Source organism: Oncorhynchus kisutch, linkage group LG5 (genome assembly GCF_002021735.2).
Source record: "Oncorhynchus kisutch isolate 150728-3 linkage group LG5, Okis_V2, whole genome shotgun sequence".
In the NCBI taxonomy this organism is placed as follows: Eukaryota; Metazoa; Chordata; class Actinopteri; order Salmoniformes; family Salmonidae; genus Oncorhynchus; species Oncorhynchus kisutch.
The window spans coordinates 6,723,246-6,746,022 of NC_034178.2; the positions used below are offsets into that span (position 1 = coordinate 6,723,246).

The 22,777-nt window shown below is 43.0% G+C and overlaps 1 protein-coding gene across 1 annotated transcript in view; it reads left to right on the plus strand.

The window, feature by feature from the left end:
* LOC109890581 (multidrug resistance-associated protein 4-like) overlaps positions 1-22,777 on the plus strand; it is a 41,739-nt gene that overhangs the window by 16,104 nt on the left and 2,858 nt on the right. The window contains exons 8-24 of the mRNA XM_031824314.1: positions 2,110-2,359; positions 2,473-2,580; positions 2,698-2,787; positions 3,899-4,090; positions 4,200-4,294; positions 4,403-4,489; positions 5,033-5,129; positions 5,345-5,560; positions 5,695-5,817; positions 6,008-6,045; positions 6,151-6,257; positions 6,371-6,517; positions 7,770-7,849; positions 7,986-8,136; positions 8,251-8,481; positions 21,909-22,009; positions 22,404-22,751. Of these exons, the coding sequence (XP_031680174.1) occupies positions 2,110-2,359; positions 2,473-2,580; positions 2,698-2,787; positions 3,899-4,090; positions 4,200-4,294; positions 4,403-4,489; positions 5,033-5,129; positions 5,345-5,560; positions 5,695-5,817; positions 6,008-6,045; positions 6,151-6,257; positions 6,371-6,517; positions 7,770-7,849; positions 7,986-8,136; positions 8,251-8,481; positions 21,909-22,009; positions 22,404-22,751 (2,461 nt within the window). The remainder of the gene's footprint in view (positions 1-2,109; positions 2,360-2,472; positions 2,581-2,697; positions 2,788-3,898; positions 4,091-4,199; positions 4,295-4,402; positions 4,490-5,032; positions 5,130-5,344; positions 5,561-5,694; positions 5,818-6,007; positions 6,046-6,150; positions 6,258-6,370; positions 6,518-7,769; positions 7,850-7,985; positions 8,137-8,250; positions 8,482-21,908; positions 22,010-22,403; positions 22,752-22,777) is intronic.

Below are 22,777 nucleotides of genomic sequence, written 5' to 3' on the forward strand. Positions count from 1 at the left end.
ACATCCTACGTCACACAGGCTAATAGCCTAATCTTCATGAATAATGTTCCCATTTAGACGTCAAACAGTATCACGGTTCTGGTCCAATGCTTCTAAAAATGTTATACTACTGTATCCGAGGGAACCAGGGCTATCGCTCAATACAAGCCCTTTCGATCTACGGTATTCACAGATTGATATATAAGTGAAAATGTTGGTCGGAACCGGTACATTAACCACGCAGGTCCCTTAAAGGGACCTTACATCCTAAGAGGTTTTAAGTGGGTTAAATTCTTCCTAGAAGTCGGTGTCTGCATGTGCAGTTTATAGTGTTTGGCTGAGTGCCAGGCACCCCTAGCAGGGCCTCTCAGAGGGAGCAAAGCCACATGCACTTCACCAGCTGCCAACAAACGGCTATCAGTTACATCACAGGTCTGGTCCCCTGATCCCTCTCTGAGACCTGGCTGTAGTCTTTCTGCTTCTCTTTGTTCTTTAACACGAGGATAAGTTGCATTTGTCTCAGAATGTTATTGAATGTTACATTCTATGGTAGCTTTTAGTGGAATGTCTGGGGCATTTGTGGAATTCCCATTCCCAAAACACGATCTCCCATATTCCTGGCTGCAGCAAAGTGCACAAAAGCTGTAATAGTAATTATGCCGTTCTTCTTCCATGTCTCCTCAATGAGTGAAAAACCTCTTAACATTCTTCAGCCTATTGACGCGTCAATCTAATGGACATCATAAAAAAAAAAAAATCACCAGCAAAATCTGTCAGTTTAAGCTAGATGTTTTTTTTGTATGGGGAAACGGACAAACACGATATGAGAAAATGAATTGCAATTTTTAAAGGAACTGGTTGACTTGGTCTTTTAGCTAGCTAGGTCTTTTTGCGGAAGAGCCTTCTGCAACTGTGGTGGAAAGTAGCAGAGCTACAGCTCTGTTTGTCAGACCGTTAGACACCCGGAAAATGTCTGCAGCATCCAAACGTTTTGGCCTACTAACTAATATGACCACTCTATGGTCTACAACCCCCACAAGCCCCACTGGACTCTTAAATATTCAGTAATGCTAATGAGCCAACTTCTGTCGGTAGCGTCCGAACCGTTTGGGCTACAGACTAATATGACCCCACTGTGGAAATGGGAGACTCTCCTGAACACAATGATGAACTGTTTTTGCTCTACGACCCAAACAAGTGTCACGGAACTCATCTGAAGGTAGACCATACAAAGGAATGGAAGTATGAAGGTATTTTTGTGCCATCAAAAATAAAAAGGGTTAAATAGGTGTCCAAAAAAAGTAAATATTTCGTGAGCTTTCTTATCTACTAGAACCTTATTAATTTATGATTATTTAAAAAAAAAAAATGTTTTTGGCATTTATGAATGTGTTATTCGGTGTGAGTCTATGGGTTACAGTAAAGGCCAAATTCAATATTTTATCAAATAACAAAAATATAAAACTATATATTTTTTTAAATACACACACCTAAATGGGTCCTACAATTCCAATTCAAATAGCTAAATGATCCATGGTATGACCCCCCCCCCCCCCCCCCCCCCCAACGGCTTAGACTTTTATAGGTAAATGGTGTTTGGTTCTAATTCTGAGTAAAAACTCAAGTCACTATGAAAGCTCAAACCAAGTTTATTCTTCCCAGAAGGTCAATACAGCTGCATCAGATAAATACATTGTTCACACAAGCACTGATATATAACCCTTCCTCCTAAGCTGAGGAACCTCCAACACATCTGAACAGCCATTGCATCTCTGTTGCTCGACAGAACCTTAGTGATATCTGTTCTTCCTCACTTCATCTGACCTGACCTCTAACCCGAAGTGCTCACTCCTTTTATCAATGCCTGCCACGTGATCGCTTTCCCTGCACTCAACACATTCCAAGCTTAATAGTACACACTATATACCTTCCTCCTACAGATATCATTAACCTCTGGTGTAGACCCTCTAAACCTAAGCACTCCATATTTCAATAGGATACCTGATAATTAGCCTTATCCCAAGTTTAGGAGTTAGAATCCATCAATGGAAAGGTTTAACAGATGTGTAACAGAATGTTTTGTTTTATTGCATTATTATTATTGAAAGGCTTCTTTCATTCTTCCCTCAGGGAAGAGATCTCCAAGATCATGTCAAGCTCCTACCTGCGAGGCCTCAACATGGTCTCCTTCTTTGCGGCCAGTAAGATCATAGTCTTCATCACCTTCGCTGTCTACATCCTCCTGGGGAACACCATCTCAGCCAGCCGGGTGTTTGTGGCAGTGTCTCTATATGGTGCCATCAAGATCACAGTGACCCTCTTCTTCCCACAGGCCATAGAGAAGGTGTTCGAGACCATCATCAGTATCCGCAGGATCAAGGTACTCTATAGATCATCTGGCACAAAATGGCTGCTGTGCCGCACCTAGGTGCAATGAGTTATTGTGGTTTAGTAAGGTTGGTTTGGCTGCATCATCTCTCTGTTGACCCACAGAATTTCCTTCTGTTGGAGGAGATTGAGAGACCCAAAATGAGATTTACCCCGGAGGAAAAGAAAGACGCCTCTGTTGAGATCAAGGACTTAATTTGCTACTGGGACAAGGTGAATATTCTGGTCAAATGTTGAATGTCCAAATGTTGATATACAAAACAAGAATACGCCTGTCCTGTGTGGTGGTTTCATGTATTGCTATGAAATGTAATTTCTCTCTCTCTCCAGTGTCTGGACACCCCATCTCTACAGAACCTGTCACTCACAGTGAGGTCGGAGCAGCTCGTTGCTGTCATTGGACCTGTGGGGTCTGGAAAGGTCAGAGTTCATACATAGTACACTATATATACAAAAGTATGTGAACACCCCTTCAAATTTGTTGATTCGGCTATTTTAGCCACACCCGTTGCTGACAAGTGTATAAGATCCAGCACACAACCGTGTAATCTCCATAGACAAACATTGGCAGTAGAATGGTCTTACTGAAGAGCTATTATGTGACTTTCAACGTGGCACCGTCATAGGATGCCACCTTTCCAACAAGTCAGTTCGTCAAATTTCTGCCCTGCTAGAGCTGCCCCGGGAAACTGTAAGTGCTGTTATTGTGAAGTGGAAACGTCTAGGAGCAACAATGGCTCAGTTGCGAAGTGGTTGGTCACACAAGCTCACAGAACGGGACGGCTGAGTGCTGAAGAGAGATGTGTAAAAAAAAAGTCTGTCCTGGGTTGCAACACTCACTACCAAGTTCCAAACTGCCTCTGGAAGCAACGTCATCACAAGAACTGTTCATCGGGAGCTTCATGAAATGGGTTTCCATGGCTGAGCAGCTGCACACAAGCCGGAAATCACCATGCGCAATGCCAAGTGTTGGCTGGAGTCGTGTAGTAAAGCTCGCCGCCATTGGACTCTGGAGCAGTGGAAACACACTTCACCATCTGGCAGTCCGACAGACGAATCTGGGTTTGACTGATGCCAGGAGAACGCTACCTGTCCCAATGCATAGTGTCAATGCATGACACTGCCCACGTGCACAAGGCGAGGTTCGTACAGAAATGGTTTCTCAAGATCGGTGTGGAAGAACTTGTCAAGCCTGTACAGAGCCCTGACCTCAACCCCATCGAACACCTTTGGGAGGAATTGGAACACCAACTGTGAGCCAGGCCTAATCGCACAACATCACTAATGCTCTTGAGGCTGAATGGAAGCAAGTCCAACATCTAGTGGAAAGCCTTCACAGAAGAGTGGAGGCTGTTATAGCAGCAAAAGGGGGGACCAACTCCATATTGATACCCATGGATTTGGAATGAGGTGTTCGATGAGCAGCTGACTGAATACTTTGTCATGTAGTGTGTGTGTGTGTGTCTATATGGTAAAATATGTAGTAAGCCATATCAGCCAGCTCACATGTTTACCAGCCCATCTCCCACAGTCCTCTCTGCTCAGCGCCATCCTGGGGGAGCTTCCTCATGACAAGGGGGTGTTGAGGGTCAAAGGTCAGCTGACCTACGCCTCCCAGCAGCCCTGGGTGTTCCCTGGAACCATCCGCAGCAACATCCTGTTTGGCAAAGAGCTCCATCCTCAAAAGTATGAGAAGGTCCTGAGAGCCTGCGCCCTCAAGAGGGTAAGACACACTGAATGGAGCTCTCATGGTATTTATTCTAGAAGCTTTGCAATGGTTTTGTGTTCTGACTGTTAACCCTTGTCGTCTCTGTTGTCCCTTCTGTGTTCAGGACATGGAGCTGCTGCCAGACGGGGACCTGACAGTGATAGGGGACAGAGGAGCCACCCTCAGTGGGGGACAGAAAGCTAGAGTGAACCTGGCCCGGTAAGACCACAGCTCGACTTCAAACCAGAGTAGAAATGAGTTGAGGTACATTCTATATATGTGATGAATATCCTCCAGTCTCTATCTGAAAGCCTTGTTGTGTCTCAGGGCTGTGTACCAGGATGCTGATATCTACCTGCTGGACGACCCTCTAAGTGCTGTGGATGCTGAAGTCGGGAGACACCTGTTTGAACAGTGAGTGAACCACAGTTTCAGCTAAACTGTCTGTATTTATTTTACCTTTATTTTACCGGACCCGTCCCATTGAGATAAATAATTACTTTACAAGAGAGACAAAATAGCAGCTCAAAATTTGACCCATTTACAACATATAACACAACGCCCTACAGTTTAAAAATATGCATTTACACATTGAGCAGCAAGATGATTTGGGGAGGTGTGGTGCAACTATGAAATTATGACCTCTTCCTAAATATTTGGTGACATGATTCATTTTGCGTATGGTTTCCTAGAAACAAAGGGTGGCTCAGCTAACCCTTTGGCTCAACTTACCCCACTATCCTTTAGTACAACTGAACTACATTCTTCCCAGACTCAGATTAGGTCTACTTACTGGCTGTTTCTTTAGGGCAGGAATGGGTTTTTGTATAGCATTTACAAGTTAATGGATGTTCAGGGTCATGTGGATTCTCTGATGTTCGAACAGGCCTTAGGCCTTCACCAGCAGTGTGAAACTGCACTTAAATTGTCTGTGTCTGTATCCCCATGTGTGTCCAGGTGTATCTGTGGTATTCTGAAGAATAAGCCCCGCATCCTGGTCACCCACCAGTTGCAGTACCTCCAAGCAGCCAACCAGATCCTCGTCCTCAAGGAGGTGTGTTCCTGGCAGGGTTTAACATTCTACACATGCTTTGTAACCTACGTATGACCACAGGTGCATTTGATTACATTTTTACTTTGCTGAGAACATAACAGGTCTGCTGTCAATCTTTATGAAAGGAATAGTTCACCCAAAGACATATGCATTTACATATGAATACAGACTCCAGAAGATGGGCAAGGTGTGATGTGTGTGTGTGTGTGTGTCAGGGTCACGTGGTGGGGATGGGGACATACTCCGAGCTGCAGCACTCTGGGGTTGACTTCACCTCCCTGCTGAAGAGGGACGAGGAGGAGCCACAAACCAACAACAATCACTCAGTGGTCAAACATGCCTTTTCCCAGAACTCAATTTCCTCCTGGAACTCAGTGGTCTCCCACACCTCCTCCATGCACTCTGTTAAAGATGGAACTGAACAGCTTTCGGTGGGTCCAAACCCCACCCACTTCCTTTCAAGCCCTTAGATACAGTCACAAGGCGATTTTTCATTCTGAAGTGTCCCAGATTGTCCCTCCTTTTAGTTAACAGGGTATTATGTTCATGTCTCCTCCCTGTCCAGACAGTAGCAGAGGAGAGCCGATCGGAAGGCAACATCGGCGCCAGCCTCTACTTCAAGTACTTAAACGCAGGAGCCAGCATCCTGGTTATGCTGTGCACAGTCCTCCTCAGTCTCATTGCGGAGGTATTAACACATCCAAAATGTCAGGCAGTGAATAACCATGTCACCATTCTACTTCCTAGCATCTACAGTAAATACCAGCATTTTGACTTCTGATAGATGCGTGCAAAATCAAACTCTGAACAGATCAAGGCATTGGAACCAATGACATTGCAATGATCTAACCAACTATAATATAATTTGTCACCCACAGGTAGCGTACGTTCTTCAGGACTGGTGGCTGGCCTATTGGTGAGAAGCATCTATTGTTACAGTAGTTCATTATTTGTTTCACAGTTCAGTTGGACCATAGCAATGTGAATATTCAAATGACAACGCTGACTGTTTGATTGACAGGGCAGGAGAGCAGGAGAAACTCAATATTAACGGCACTGTGATTGTCCAAAATGGCCTCAACATCACTCAAGAATTGGACCTCGGTTTCTATGTGGGCATTTATGCAGGTATACAGAAGAGAATTCCTAAATATACTGAATATTTTCTAAGTAAGTATGAGGTTGTCCCCTTACCTGGGAGGAAATCGGGTAACGACTGACAAGTCACCTTCTGTGTTCAGGTTTGACTCTGGCCTCGGTCATCTTTGGCTTTGCCAAGAGTCTGGTGATGTTCAATGTGCTGGTGAAAGCTGCTCAGTCTCTGCACAACCGCATGTTCAACTCTATCCTCCGGACACCTGTACGCTTCTTTGACGTCAACCCAATTGGTGAGAAACCCCTCGCATGAAATAGAATCTGTTTGTGTTGTCTTTTTCTTGTTGAGGACAATACAATTTCTTGTAATTTAGTCCTGACCTCCAAAATGCTTTCAAACTGGTTGGGTGAGAGAACAGACGTCATTTCAACATCTAGTTTTGATTTACATTTGGTTGAGTTGTCAATTCAATGTCAATTCAACGAAGGAAGAAAAAAAAATCACTCATTGTATTTAGGTTAAAAGTTGGGTGGAGAAAAAAATACTAAATTCCCTTAAATTTGTTAGGAATTGAAAACTGGTCAAGTTGTGGAGAAATGCTAGATGCAAAATATAAGGCAAACAACTTCTATATTTAAAAGGTTTAATAGACAAATGTTCCTCTAAGAGGTTCGCAGCAAATCTCTCCCACTCCAGAGGAGAGGGTCGGAACTACATACTTGTGCCTTACCTGTTCGCTGTTTCACCCTTCCGTGTCTCGTGCCAAAGCATTCAATCAAGGCTGAGACCTTGGGGTTGAATAGATTATACATTTGAAACTTAATTGCTTAGGACACCCATGGTCGATTTTAATGCCTCAGGGGCCCAGATGCCAGACCTGATTTACGGTGACCTCTGGCCTTAGTGTATAGAGGCCAAATTCCAATAGGGAATAGTCATCCAAAAATAGCGTTCTTAGCAGGTGATGACTTTTTTCAAATCCATTCAGTTTTCCACATTGAGTAAATGTCATCACATTGAATTGACGTGGCAAACAAAATAAAATAAATTAACCCCCTTTTTCTTCCCAATTTCGTGGTATCCAATTGTTTTAGTAGCTACTATCTTGTCTCATCGCTACAACTCCCGTACGAGCTCGGGAGAGACAAAGGTTGAAAGTCATGCGTCCTCCGATACACAACCCAACCAAGCCGCACTGCTTCTTAACACAGCGCGCATCCAACCCGGAAGCCAGCCGCACCAATGTGTCGGAGGAAACACTGTGCATCTGGCAACCTGGGGTTAGCGTGCACTGCGCCTGACCCGCCACAGGAGTCGCTGGTGAGATGAGACAAGGATATCCCTACCGGCCAAACCCTCCCTAACCCAAACGACGCTATGCCAATTGTGCGTCACCCCACGGACCTCCCGGTCACGGCCGGTTACGACAGAGCCTGGGCGCGAACCCAGAGTCTCTGGTGGCACACTGCTCCACCCGGGAGGCTAAACAATGTTGATTTAACCCGTTTTTGCACAGTGGATTACTTTCTCCTGTTCTGTCACAGGAAGAATTCTCAACAGGTTCTCCAAGGACATCAGCCAGCTGGATTCCATGTTACCTAATACCTTTGTTGACTTCAGTCAGGTAAGTGAGTGTATAGCCCTAGCGGGGAACATCTATGTATTTTGTCAGGAGGATATAGATTTCCCAATCCATTATCTATATTACATAAATCTTTTCTTCTCTTCATATCTCCTGGGCGTATTCGTTCTTGCCACAGTCGATCCTGCAGAATATCGGCGTAGTGGTGGTGGCAGCCTCCGTTATGCCCTGGATCCTCATCCCTGTGGTTCCTCTTCTCATCATATTCCTGTTCCTGAGACGCTACTTCCTGCAGACGTCACGGGACGTCAAACGCCTGGAGTCCACCAGTGAGTGACTGGCCAAGGGACAAAGGATAATTGTACATTTTCTCTATTAATGTGTACGATTTCCTTTTGTGTCTGCATGCATGTGTGAGTTGATGTATTTCCTGTGTTCTGCAGCTCGGAGTCCTGTCTTCTCCCACCTGTCCTCGTCCCTCCAAGGTCTGTGGACGATCCGAGCCTTCGGAGCCGAGGAGAGATTCCAGAACACCTTTGACGCTCATCAGGATCTGCACTCAGAATCTTGGTTCCTGTTCCTGGTCACCTCTCGATGGTTCGCTCTCCGACTGGATGGAATCTGTGCAGCCTTTGTCACTGTCACTGCCTTCGGCTGCCTCTTCCTCAGAGATGGTAAGAGGATAAATTATTATGGCTTCATTACACAAGCTGGTAGAAATCAAAGTTGGTTGCATATGACATAAAATAAATTGAATGAGGTTGGATAATCTTTCTGATCAAAGTCTTTGGCTCATTGCCTGTTCCCTAGCAACAACTTGTATTACACTTTGTGCCAAACAGTTATCCAAGCTACGCTGTCAAAAGATTTAGAACACCTACTCATTCAAGGGTTTTTCTTTATTTTTTACTATTATCTACTTTGTAGAATAACAGTGAAGACTTCAAATCTATGAAATAACTTATGGAATCATGTAGTAACCAAAAAAGTGTTAAACATCAAAATATTTTATATTTGAGATTCAAATAGCCACCCTTTGCCTTGATGACCGCTTTGCACACTCTTGGCATTCTTTCAACCGGCTTCATGAGGTAGTCACCAGGAATGCATTTCAATTAACAGGTGTGCATTCTTAGGTTAATTTGTGTAATTTCTTTCCTTAACTTTTTGACGCTACCCATCCCGTTAGCTGGATCATTTTCGTCAGCAACCGCTGAATAGCATAGCGCCACAGTCAAATAATATTACAAAAAAATATTCATATTCATGAAATCACAAGTGCAATATTGCAAAACACAGTTTAGCCTTTTGTTAATCCACCTGTCATCTCAGATTTTAAAATTATGCTTTACAGAGAAAGCAATCAATGGGTTTGTGTAAATTAATTAATAGCAAAGCATAACATTATGTACACTAAGCATTAAGTAGCTAGGTCACGAAAATCAGAAAAGCAATCAAATTAATCGCTTACCTTTGATGATCTTTGGATGTTTTCACTCACGAGACTCCCAGATACACAACAAATGTTCCATAAAGATTTATGTCGTTTTATGTTCAGAAATCCACAGGAAAGAGCGGTCACGACAACGCAGACGTATATTCCAAATAATATCCATAATGTCCACAGAAACATGTCAAATGTTTTTTTATAATCAACCCTCAGGTTGTTTTTAAAATATATATTCGATAATATATCAACAGGGTGTGTAGGTTTTTCAATAACACCGGGAGAAACAATGGCCGCTTTACTCTGTAGCGCAAAACTCACTCGGAGCGCCCCCACCTATCCACTTACGCAATATGGTCTTTCACGCTCATTTTGCAAAATAAAAGCCTGAAACTATGCCTAAAGACTTGACAACTTAGGGATCCCATAGAAAAAGTAATCTGGTTCATATCCCTTTAAATGGAGGATAGGCATGCATAGGAACAGAGGTTTCAAAATAAGAGGCACTTCCTGATTGGATTTTCCTCAGGTTTTCGCCTGCAATATCAGTTCTGTTATACTCACAGACAATATTTGTTTACAGTTTTGGAAACTTTAGAGTGTTTTCTATCCTAATCTGACAATAATATGCATATTCTAGTTTCTGGGGCTGAGAAATAGGCCGTTTCAAAATGGGTACGTTTTTTTTTTGGTGCCAAAAACGAAAATACTGCCCCCTACACGCAAAAGGTTAATGCGTTTTAGCCAATCAGTTGTGTTGTGACAAGGTAGGGGTGGTATACAGAAGATTGCCCTATTTGGTAAAAGAAAAAGTCCATATTATGTCAAGAACAGCTCCAAAAAAAGCAAAGAGAAACGACAGTCCATCTTTACTTTAAGACATGAAAGTTAGTCAATACGGAAAATTTCAAGAACTTTGAAAGTTTCTTCAAGTGCAGTCTCAAAAACCATCAAGCACTATGATGAAACTGGCTCTCATGCGGACCGCCACAGAAAAGGAAGCCCCAAAGTTACCTCTACTGCAGAGGATAAGTTCATTAGTTACCAGCCTCAGAAATTGAAGCCCAAATAAATGCTTCAGAATTCAAGTAACATACATCAACATTAACTGTTCAGAGGAGACTGTGTGAATCAGGACATCATGGTCAAATTGCTGCAAAGAAACCACTACTAAAAGGACACCAATAATAAGAAGAGACTTGCTTGGGCTAAGAAACACGAGCAATGGACATTAGACCAATGGAAATTTGTCCTCTGATCTGGAGTCCAAATTGGACATTTTTAGTTCCAACCACCGTGTCTTTGTGGGACACGGTGTGGGTGAACGGCTGATCTCCGCATGTGTATTTCCCACCGTAGAATGGAGGAGGAGGAGTGATGGTGTTGGGGTGCTTTGCTGGTGACACTGATTTATTTAGAATTAAAAAGGCACACTTAACCAGCATGGCTACCACAGCATTCTGCAGCGATCTGCCATCCCATCTGGTTAGGGCTTAGTGGGACTATCATTTTGTTTTTCAACCAGACAATGACCCAACACACCTCCAGGCTGTGTAAGGGCTATTTGACCAAGGAGAGGGGTGGAGTGCTGCATCAGATGAACTGGCCTCCACAAACCCCCGATCGCAACCAAATTGAGATGGTTTGGATAAGTCGGGACGCAGAGTGAAGGAAAAGCAAACAAGTGTTCAGCATATGTGGGGACTCCTTCAACAAAAGCATTCCAGGTGAAGCTGGTTGAGAGAATACCCAGAGTGTGCAAAGCTGTCATCAAGGCAAAGGGTGGCTATTTGAAGAATATAAAATATATTTTGATTTGTTTAACACTTTTTTGGTTACTACATGATTCCATGTCTTCACTATGTTTCTAAAGAAAAAACCCTTGAATGAGTAGGTGTCCTAAAACATTTGACCACTAGTGTATGTCAAACATAATAAGAACGTTTCATGAAATCAAATAAAATCTAATCAAAATAATTGTATTTGTTACATGCTTCATATAAAAACAGGTGTAGACTAACAGTGAAATGCTTACTTACAGGCCCTGCCCAACAATGCAGAGAAAAGAGAAATAATAGAAAAGTAATAATAAATACCTTGATGTACATATACAGTGCATTCGGGAAAATATTCAGACACGTTCACTTCACGTTACAGCCTTATTCTAAAATGGATTAAATCAATTTTTCCCCTCAATCTACACACAATTTCCCATAATGACAAAGCGAAAACAGGTTTCTATACATTTTTGCAAATGTATTAAATTGAAAACATACCTTACATAAGACCCTTTGCTATGAGACTCGAATTGAGCTCCGGTGCATCCTGTTTTCATTGATCATCCTTGATCTTTCTACAACTTGATTGGAGTCCACCTGTGTTAAATTCAATTGATTGGACATGATTTGGAAAGGCACACGCCTGTATATATAGTTGAAGTCGGAAGTTTACATACGCCATACGCCAAATACATTTAAACTCAGTTTTTCCACAATTCCTGACATTTAATCCTAGTAAAAAATTCCCTGTCTTAGGTCAGTTAGGATCACCACCTTATTTTAAGAATGTGAAATGTCAGAATAATAGTGACTTATTTCAGCTTTCATCACATTCCCAGTGGGTCAGAAGTTTACATACTCAATTAGTATTGCCTTTAAAACCTCTTAAGGCTAGGGGGCAGTATTTTGTCTTCCAGATGAAAAGCATGCCCAAAGTAAACTGCCTGCTACTCAGGCCCAGAAGCTAGGATATGCACATTATTAGTAGATTTGGATAGAAAACACTCTGAAGTTTCTAAAACTGTTTGAATAATGTCTGTGTATAACAGCACTGATTTGGCAGGCGAAACCCCGAGCACAATCCATCCAGAGAAATTTCAGGTGAATGTGTTTTCCATTCGCTTTCTATGGGAAACTATATTTGAGGAACCTGGTTGCAGTTTCTATGACTTCCACTAGATGTCAAGTCTTTTGTAATTGGTCAATGTTTTTCTTCTGAGAAATTAAGAAGTAGTCCTGTTATTTCCATGTGTCACTCCAGGTGGACTCTACTGTTTTGGTGCGCGCGACCTGGAGCGTACTTCGTTGTTTTCGTCCGGTATTGAACACAGTTTATCCCGTTTTAGCCTGTTATGGCTGCAATCCCGATACCGGGATCAATATGACAACTACCAGTGAAAATAGAGGGTGCCAAAATTCAAACCACAGAAATCTCATAATTACAATTCCTAAAACATACATGTGTCTTACAGTGGGGCAAAAAAGTATTTAGTCAGCCACCAATTGTGCATGTTCTCCCACTTAAAAAGATGAGGCCTGTAATTTTCATCATAGGTACACTTCAACTATGACAGACAAAATGAGAAAAAAATCCAGAAAATCACATAGTAGGATTTTTAATGAATTTATTTGCAAATTATGGTGGAAAATAAGTATTTGGTCAATAACAAAAGATTATCTCAATACTTTGTTATATACCCTTTGTTGGCAATGACAGAGGTCAAACGTTTTCTGTAAGTCTTCACAAGGTTTTCACACACTGTTGCTGGTATTTTGGCCCATTCCTCCATGCAGATCTCCTCTAGAGCAGTGATGTTTTGGGGCTGTTGCTGGGCAACATGGACTTTCAACTCCCTCCAAAGATTTTCTATGGGGTTTGAGTTTATTTTTATTTTTACAGGGACAGTGCACATTAATCAACATTTCAGTAAAAGTGCCGGTTTTAGCCAACCGGCTAATTTTCAACCGCAGTCCCTGGGCAGGTTATTAAAAACAATTACAATATAGACAATAGCAACATAGAACAAGCAAGATATAGCATACAGACAGAGCAACATAGGACAAGCAAGACGTAGCATACAGACAGAGCAGCATAAAACAAAAAGCAGCAAGACAAAATTCATAAAAGCAACAAAGTGTTTCCACACCTCACAAGCTACAGACAACATGGAGTGGCAACACACAGCTAGGGACCATGTTCACAACTCTGATTGACCTTTAGCCATGTCTTCAAGCATTTTGTGAAAGTGTGATATGTGGTGCAGTTATGTGTGTCTGATGGCAGTGTATTCCAGACATGGGAAGCTCTCACAGAGAATGCAGATTTACTAAAGGTGCTTTTCCTTAGGGGAACTATACAGTCACCTCTCATGGCAGACCTTGTGGATCTACTGCCATATGTCTGGGTTTTCTGTTTAACAAAAATATTGAGTGGGGGGGGAGCCAGGCCATTGAGGATCTTGAATACAAGACATGCGTCGGTGTATTGCACAAGATTTTCCCAACTCAAGAGCTCATGCTTTCTAAGGATGTGACAATGATGATGGCTATTGGGCTTCCTATCAAGCACTTTGAGAGCCTGTTTGTAGACAGACTGAATAGGTTTTAATGTTGTACAGCAAGCTTGGGCCCAACTAGTCAAGCAGTATGTTAAGTGGGGGAGTATCATAGATTTGAAGTACAGTTTTGCTACCTCTGTAGTCAAACAATTTCGTATAAATCGGAAATTAGCTAGGTTGAATTTGGTTATTTGAATTACCTTTTTCACATGCTTTTTAAAAGAGAGGTTGGAATCAAGTATGATGCCAAGGTACTTAAAATCGGATACCACCTGGAGCTTCTCCCCTGACACATAGACATCTGGCTCAGTAGCATCTGTTGCCCTCTTTGTGAAGAACATGCAAACAGTTTTCACATTGAGATGCAAACACGAGTCACTGAGCCACTTTGTAACCTGGACCATTACAGTAGTGAGTTCTTGTGCAGCTTGTTGTTTGCTCTTTGCATGCACATATCACTGTATCATCTGCATACATTTGAACTTCAGACCCAGTACAGACAGAAGGCAGATCATTAATGTACAGGCTGATCAGGAGGGGCCCCAGTATTGACCCTTGGGGCACGCCCACATCATAGCTACGAGTGGGCGACAGCTCATTGCTCACTCTGACACACTGAGTTCTGCCTTCAAGGTATGATTTCATCCATCTCAAGGCATCAGGGGAAAAGTTGAACTTGGACAATTTTGTGATGAGAATCTCATGGTTAACAGTATCAAAAGCCTTCCTTAGGTCCAGAAACACAGCCCCAACAGCACCCCCTTTGTCCATCTTGGACTTCACATTTTCCAGAAGAAAGCAGTTGGCCGTTTCTGTGGAGTGATTCGCTCTGAAGCCAAACTGCATGGAGTGTAATGTGAAGGGGCTGTTGTTGAGGTGGGCAATCAGTTGTTCTGCTACACACTTTTCAACAACCTTTGACACCACAGGTAATATACTAATGGGCCTGTAGTTACTCACGTTAGCAGGGTCTCCTGATTTAAAGATGGCCGTTATTATGGCCGACTTCCATACCCTTGGAAACACACCGAGACCAATAGATGTGTTGGTGACCTTAGTAATGGGGCCAATGAGTGACTCTTTGTAGTTTTTAAGAAAGGTAGAGTCCATCCCAAACACATCTTTGGCTTTAGAGTTCTTTAGTGAGCTAATCACCTTGTTCACCTTTGACTCAGAAACCTCCCTTATGATGAAGACAGGTTGAGTGTCATTCACTAGCACTGAGCCCAAGAAACAAGTGGAGGGGTTCTGTGTCAGTACCCTGACAGAGTCAATAAAGTAGGAATTGAAGGCTATTGCTATTTCGACTGCATCCTGTGTTAGATTGTTATTCACCATGATTTCTAGTCTTTTTGCAGTGTTAGTATGGTCTTTCCCTGTTAACTTTTTTAGATTCTCCCATATCAATTTAGAATTTCCCTTTGCTTCACCAATTATGTTAATAAAAAAAGTTTGCCTTGGCCTGTCTGATTTCTTTCATCACCTTATTTCTCAACATGGTAAACCTACGTCTGTCATGCTCTAATTTAGATTTTAGGGCTATTTTTAGAGCATAATCACGTTCTTTCATCAATTTCCAGATTTCTCCATTTAGCCAAGGAAGAGTGCTCTTTTGGCCAGGTTTGGATTTGATTTTCTTTAGGAAGCCATTTATTGTAGTCTGGATTGTGGATAGAAAAACCTGACTATCAGCTTCCACGTCTGTATAGGACAAGAGATCATTCCAGTTTATTCCCTTAATTGCTTTTTCAAAATTATTTAATTCACTCTTAGGTATTCTGAGTTGATCCGGCTTTCTAACAGTAGAGAGGTTAAACCTGCTCTTAGACAGCTTTCTGGCTATAAGTGTCAGATTAATATCAGACAGCCCAGTAACCATATTGAATGATTTAGTCACTCTCTCTGGTTTATTACTGAACACCAAATCAATCTGTATTTTAGAGCAACAAGTCACCCTGGTTGGCCCTTTAACTAGCTGTGTAAGGTCAAAGGTATTAGTGATCCGTTTGAGGGTTTTCCTACAACACTTGTCTTCATAATTAATGTTAAAATCTCCCATTAAGATGACCTCTTTCCCAAAATCACATTCCCTAAGCATGGTATTAAACTGATCAAAAAACACACTTTTGGTGGAAGGTGGCCTATACATTCCAATGAGGGTAAAAGACATTTGGGGAGACAGTGTAACGTTCAGGCCGATACATTCTAGTTCATTATCACATGACCACTCAATTTGTTTACATCGGATATGTTCTTTAATGTAAATCATCACACCCCCTCCTCTTCCCTCAATCCTGTCTCTCCTGAAAACATTGTAGCCAGGCACAACCAAAGCAGCACATGGAGAGTGTTTATGAAGCCATGTCTCTGAGAGGTAGAGAAAGTCAAGGTTGGAGTCTGTGAGTAGATGTTGAATTTGATCACTTTTTGGAATGGCACTACGAATGTTCAAGTGCCCCCCTAGTAGTCCCTTGGGCTTAGCTCGTGGGTCCCAGATGACTCGAGAGTGATTGACACATTGAAAAAAGTTACATTTTCTGTGTTTTCTGACGGCTGGGTTTAGGCCGTTTTGTTTCGTTTTGATTAGGGGCAGTTCGGTAGCGCAATTAACAATCCCTCCCGCCTGCACTGGATGCGGGGAAATAATTAAAATAGCTTGCGTACCAGAAGCAGAGTCAGGGATCGCATATAGCGACTCTGGTATGTTTGAAGAGTCAAAATCTATCCTGGAACCGGGTGAGTCGAGAGAAACCATAGGACCATAGCACTCACCCACCTCCACTGCGGCGACGACCAGTGGACTAGGCCATCCACCGCTCTCCACTCCGGTGCGTATCACTGGCTCGGTGATATTGGGCCCAGGATTGAGTTGTACATCCCCGGAGAGCAGGAGGGTAGCGAACATGTAGTTTAACAGTTTCCGATAAATGTTGGACTTGTGTTTGTTACGCCTAAGCGGTTCAGTAGAATAAGGAGCGAGGTAGACTTGGCCATTATTCAGAACATTATGGTATGCTGTGTACTGTCCGCTCCCGTGGAACGGTGAACCAATGTGTTTGGTGTTGATATTCTCCAGTAGTAGACTGATTGTGTCATCCCAGCAAGGACGCACTGAGATTATCAGTAGAGCAGCTACATAACTGACAATCATGGCAGAGTACTGGAGATAAAACACATAATTGCGCTTTAACTCTTTGCATGAGTTACTTAGCTGGGATCGGCGTACACCTGATGGTTTAGATAAAATTACAGCATTCGAATGAGAAGCGGCACCTGCCGCACCACCCTGTCTTCCGTCCGCCATTTTTTCTTTGCTTTATCTTGTCCAGGTCGCAGTTGCAAATGAGAACCCGTTCTCAACTAGCCCACCTTCAAACTCAGTGCCTCTTTGCATTACATCATGGGAAAATCAAAAGAAATCAGCCAAGACCTCAGTGTAACGGCGTTCGTCTGAAGGAGAGTCGGACCGAAATGCAGCGTGGTGGTTACTCATGTTCTTTAATGAAGAATAGCGATACATGAAATAACTATATATAAACAAAAACAACAAACGGAACGCGAAAACCTATTACAGCCTATCTGGTAAAACTACACAGAGACAGGAACAAGATCTGGAGACTAGCTAGGCCACTCCAGGACCTTGAAATGCTTCTTACGAAGCCACTCCTTCGTTGCCCGGGCGGTGTGTTTGGGATCATTGTCATGCTGAAAGACCCAGCCACTTTTCATCTTCAATGCCCTTGCTGATGGAAGGAGGTTTTCACTCAAAATCTCACGATACATGGCCCCATTCATTCTTTCCTTTACACGGATCAGTCGTCCTGGTCCCTTTGCAGAAAAACAGCCCCAAAACATGTTTCCACCCTCATGCTTCACAGTAGGTATGGTGTTCTTTGGATGCAACTCAGCATTCTTTGTCCTCCAAACACGACAAGTTGAGTTTTTACCAAAAAGTTCTATTTTGGTTTCATCTGACCATATGACATTCTCCCAATCTTCTTCTGGATCATCCAAATGCTCTCTAGCAAACTTCAGACGGGTCTGGACATGTACTGGCTTAAGCAGGGGGACACGTCTGGCACTGCAGGATTTGAGTCCCTTGCGGCGTAGTGTGTTACTGATGGTAGGCTTTGTTACTTTGGTCCCAGCTCTCTGCAGGTCATTCACTAGGTCCCCCCGTGTGGTTCTGGGATTTTTGCTCACCGTTCTTATCATTTTGACCTCACGGGGTGAGATCTTGCGTGGAGCCCCAGATCGAGGGAGATTATCAGTGGTCTTGTATGTCTTCCATTTCCTAATAATTTCTCCCACAGTTGATTTCTTCAAACCAAGCTGCTTACCCATTGTAGATTCAGTCTTCCCAGCCTGGTGCAGGTCTACAATTTTGTTTCTGGTGTCCTTTGACAGCTCTTTGGTCTTGGCCATAGTGGAGTTTGAAGTGTGACTGTTTGAGGTTGTGGACAGGTGTCATTTATACTGATAACAAGTTCAAACAGGTGCCATTAATACAGGTAACGAGTGGAGGACAGAGGAGCCTCTTAAAGAAGAAGTTACAGGTCTGTGAGAGCCAGAAATCTTGCTTGTTTGTAGGTGACCAAATACTTATATTCCACCATAATTTGCAAATAAATTCATAAAAAATTCTACAATGTGATTTTCTTGATTCTTTTTTTTTCTTCTCATTTTGTCTGTCATAGTTGAAGTGTACCTATGATAAATTATAGGCCTCATCTTTTTAAGTGGGAGAACTTGCACAATTGGTGGCTGACTAAATACTTTTTTGCCCCACTGTATATCATTTTAAAGCTATTCTCGTTGTTAATCCCACCAAAGTGTCCGATTTCAAATAGTCTTTTCAGCAAAAGCACTACAAACGATTGTTAGGTCTCCACCAAACCACAATAAGCACAGCCATTTTCCAGCAAAATATAGCATTCACAAAAACCAGAAATAAAATGAATCACTAACCTTGAATTATCTTCATCAGATGACACTCATAGGACTTCATGTGACACAATACATGCATGTTTTGGTTGATAAAGTTCATATTTATATTTTAAAATCTGAGTTTACATTGGAGCGTTAGATTCACTAGTTCCAAAAACATCAAGTGATTTTGCATAGCCACATCATTCAACAGAAATACTCATCATAAATGTAGATGATAATATAGTTATACACATAGAATTATAGATATACCTCTCCTTAATGCAACCGCTGTGTTAGATTTTTTTTTTTACTTACGGAAAAAGAAATGCATGCAATAATCTGAGACGGCGCTCAAAAGTAAAAACACCACAGCCGCAAAGATGGCGTCAACATAAACAAGAAATTACATGATAAATATTCCCTTACCTTTGATGATCTACATCAGAAAGCACTCCAGGAATCCCAGGTCCACAATAAATGTTTGTTTTGTTCGAAAATGTCCGTTATTTATGTCCAAATACCTTCTTTTGTTAGCGCGTTTGGTATACATATCCAAACGCTAATTCTGGTCAGCGTTATATCGGACAAAAACTTCAAAAAGTGAGATTTGCGGTCGAAGAAACATTTCAAACTAAGTACAGAATCAATCATTAGGATATTTGAACATATAGCTTCAATAAAGTTCCAACCGGAGTATTCCTTCTTGTCTTCGTGAGCCATGGAACGCAAGTGACTACCATGAGGAAAAAGTGCGATCACAAAATGGCTGCTTGATGGACATCTGATATATTCTTCTCTCATTCACTCCCACAACAACATAGAAGCCTCATTATAATTTCTATTGAAGGTTGACATCTAGTGGAACCCCTAGGCAGTGCAACATCATTCATATCTCAAGGGGATTTCATTGGGGACTGTGGTGAATACATACAAGCTCAGATTTCTGACTTCCTGTTTTGATTTCAACTCAGGATTTTGCCTGCCAAAATGAGTTCTGTTATACTCACAGACATCATTCAGTGTTTTCTATCCAATACTAACAATAATATGCAAATATTAGCAACTATGACTGAGGAGCAGGCCGTTTTGATATGGGCACCTTTCATCCAAGCTACTCAATACTGCCCCTACAGCCATAAAAAGTTAAATTGTATAGATTATTTACGTTTTAGGATACTGAAGGTTGGATTAAGAAAGTTGTTTGAAATGTTTGGACCAAGTTTACAGATAACTTATTAGATACTTCGTAGGCATGTTGGGCGAGTTGGAACCGGTGTATTTCTGAATCAAACGCGCCAAATAAATTGACATTTTGGGGATATAAAGAAGGAATTTATCGCACAAAATGACGATTTGTGATGTTTCTTGGACATTTTGGAGTGCCAACAGAAGAAGATCTTCAAAGGTAAGGCATGAATTATATCGTTAAATCTGAGTTTTATGTAGCACCTGCCTGGTTCATATATGATTTTCATGTGTTTGGTATGCGGGGCTCTGTCCTCAGATAATTGCATGGTCTGCTTTCGCCGTAAAGCCTTTTTGAAATCTAACACTGCGGCTCGATTAACAAGAAGTTAAGCTGTATTTTGATGTATAACACTTGTATGTTCTATGAATTCTTATGAGTATTTCTGTTTTTGAATTTGGCACGCTGCAATTTCACTGGATGTTGTCAAATCGATCCCGCTAAAGGGATTGGCGTGCGAAGGGATCCATAAGAGGTTACTTAGCACTCTTATGGCTTTGGGTGGAAACTGTTCAGGGGCCTGTTGGTTCCAGACTTGGTGGATCGGTAGTGCTTGCCTTGCAATAAGGAGAAGTCTTTGACATGGGTGGCTGGAGTCTGGCCATTTTTAGGCCCTTCCTCTGACACTGCCTGGCATAGAGGTTCTGGGTGGCAGGGAGCTCGGCACTGGGCCTTACGCACTACCCTCTGTAGCGCCTAGCAGTCGGATGCCAAGCAGCTGCCATACCAAGTGGTGATGCAGTCAGTGAAGATGCTCTCAATGGTACAGTTGTAGAACCTTTTGCGCATCAGAGGACCCATGCTAAATCTTTTTAGCCTCTTGAGGGAGACTAGGCGTTGTCATGCCCTTTTCACGACTGTGTTGGTGTGTGTGGACCATGATAGATCCTTAATGATGTGGACACAGAGGGAACTTCAAGCTCTCGACCCGCTCCAGTGCAGCCTCGTCGATGGGGGCGTGCTCAGCCTTCCGTTTCCTGTAGTCTATGATCAGGTCCTTTGTCTTGCCGATGTTGAGGGAGAGGTTGTTGTACTGGCACCACACTGCCAGGTTTCTGACCTCTTCCCAATAGGTTGTCTCATCATCGTCGGTGATCAGGCTTACCGCCATCGTGTTGTCAACTTAATGATGGTGCTGGAGTTGTGTGCGGCCACACAGTCATGATTGAACGGAGTACAGGAGGGGACTAAACACGCACCCCTGAGGGGCCCCTGTGTTGAGGGTTGTTGCATACCCTCACCACCTGGGGGCGGCCTGTCAAGGAGTCCAGGTTCCAGTTACAGAGGGAGGTGTTCAGTCCCAGGGTCCTTAGCTTATTGATGAGCTTGGAGGTTATGATGATGTTGAGCCCTGAGCTGTAGTCAATGAACAGCATTCTCACATAAGTGTTCCTCTTGTCCAGGTGGGAAAGGGTAGTGTGTAGTGCAATGATTGCGTCATCTGTGGATCTGTTGGAGTGGTATGCAAATTAGTTGGGTCCAGGGTGTCTGGGATGATGGTGTTGATGTGAGCCATGAGCAGCCTTTTAAAGCATTTAAGGCTACAGATACGAGTGCTATGGGCCATAGTAATTTAGACAGGGTACCTTGGTGTTCTTGGGCACAGGGATTATGGTGGTCTGCTTGAAATATAGGCATTACCGACTAGATCAGGGAAAGTTTGAAAATATCAGTGAAGACACTTGCCAGCTGGTCAGCGCATGCTCGGAGTACACGTCCTGGTAATCCGTCTGAATATTAACCTGTTTAAAGTTCTTACTCACATCGGCTACGGAGAGTGTGATCAGTCGTCTGGAACAGCTGGTGCTCTCATGCATGATTCAGTGTTGCTTGCCTTGAAGGCATTTAGATCGTCTGGTAGGCTTGCATCACTGGGCAGCTCGCAGCTGGGTTTCCCTTTGTAATCAGTGATCGTTTGCAAGCCCTGCCACATCCGACCAGTGCCAGAGGATTCGATCTTAGTGCTGTATTGACGGCTCGACTGAGGTTGTTGCGGGATTTCTTATAAGCGTACGGATTAGTGTCTGGCTCCTTGAAAGGGACAGTTCTAGCCTTTAGATCAATGCGGATGTTGCCTGTAATCCATGGCGTCTAGTTGTTGACATGCTGTGTAGCCAATGAATTGAGTAAATGTTCAAATCAGGGCTGGAGGCGGGAGCTGTGGGTTTGGTGTTGTCCTACGCAGTCACCCTTCTTGGGAACTTCCAATGGACCATTCGTCAGAGTGCGGAGATGGAGAACATGGTAAGATCACGTCAAAAGTCCTAACTCTGGTATTGTCCCTTCCCCAGCTCCAGGACCTTTTACAGTATCTGAAAGATTTTACCTGGGAATGAATTTCCACAGGGAAAATAATCAAACCCAAAGATCTGCGCCAGTGACCTGTAGAAATAAGATTCATTAGAATCAGAAGGGTTTTAGTTGCATCATGTCATTCAGGAATGTTCAGCTGAAACAGCTCACTTAAGAATGTAGCGTGTGGAATTTAAGTTCTTTAAAGTTGTATAATTTAGTGCTGAGAAGCCATACTAGCATTAGACCAAGGTTAACCACGTTCCCAGCCTCAAAGAGTAGGCTGGTAAATGAGATTAGAACCAGGTTTGTTTGATTGACATGGCTATTTATTTACCATCCTCAGATGACGTCAGTGGAGAGGGTGGTGGAGTACACAGAGCTGGAGAGTGAAGCACCCTGGGAAACCCAGAAGCGTCCTCCTCCTGAGTGGCCGAGCAAAGGCCTCATCACCTTTGACCGAGTCAGCTTCTCATACAGCTCAGACGGACCTGTGGTCCTGAAGGACATGAAGGCCATGTTCAGGCCCAAAGAGAAGGTTGGCATCGTGGGCAGGACGGGTGCGGGGAAAAGCTCCCTGGTATCGGCGCTCTTCCGCCTGGCAGAGCCAGAGGGCAGGATCTACATTGACGGAGTTCTGACCTCCGAGATCGGCCTCCATGACCTGCGCCAGAAGATGTCCATCATACCTCAGGTAGCTACTGTCGGTGGGTCTTCTGT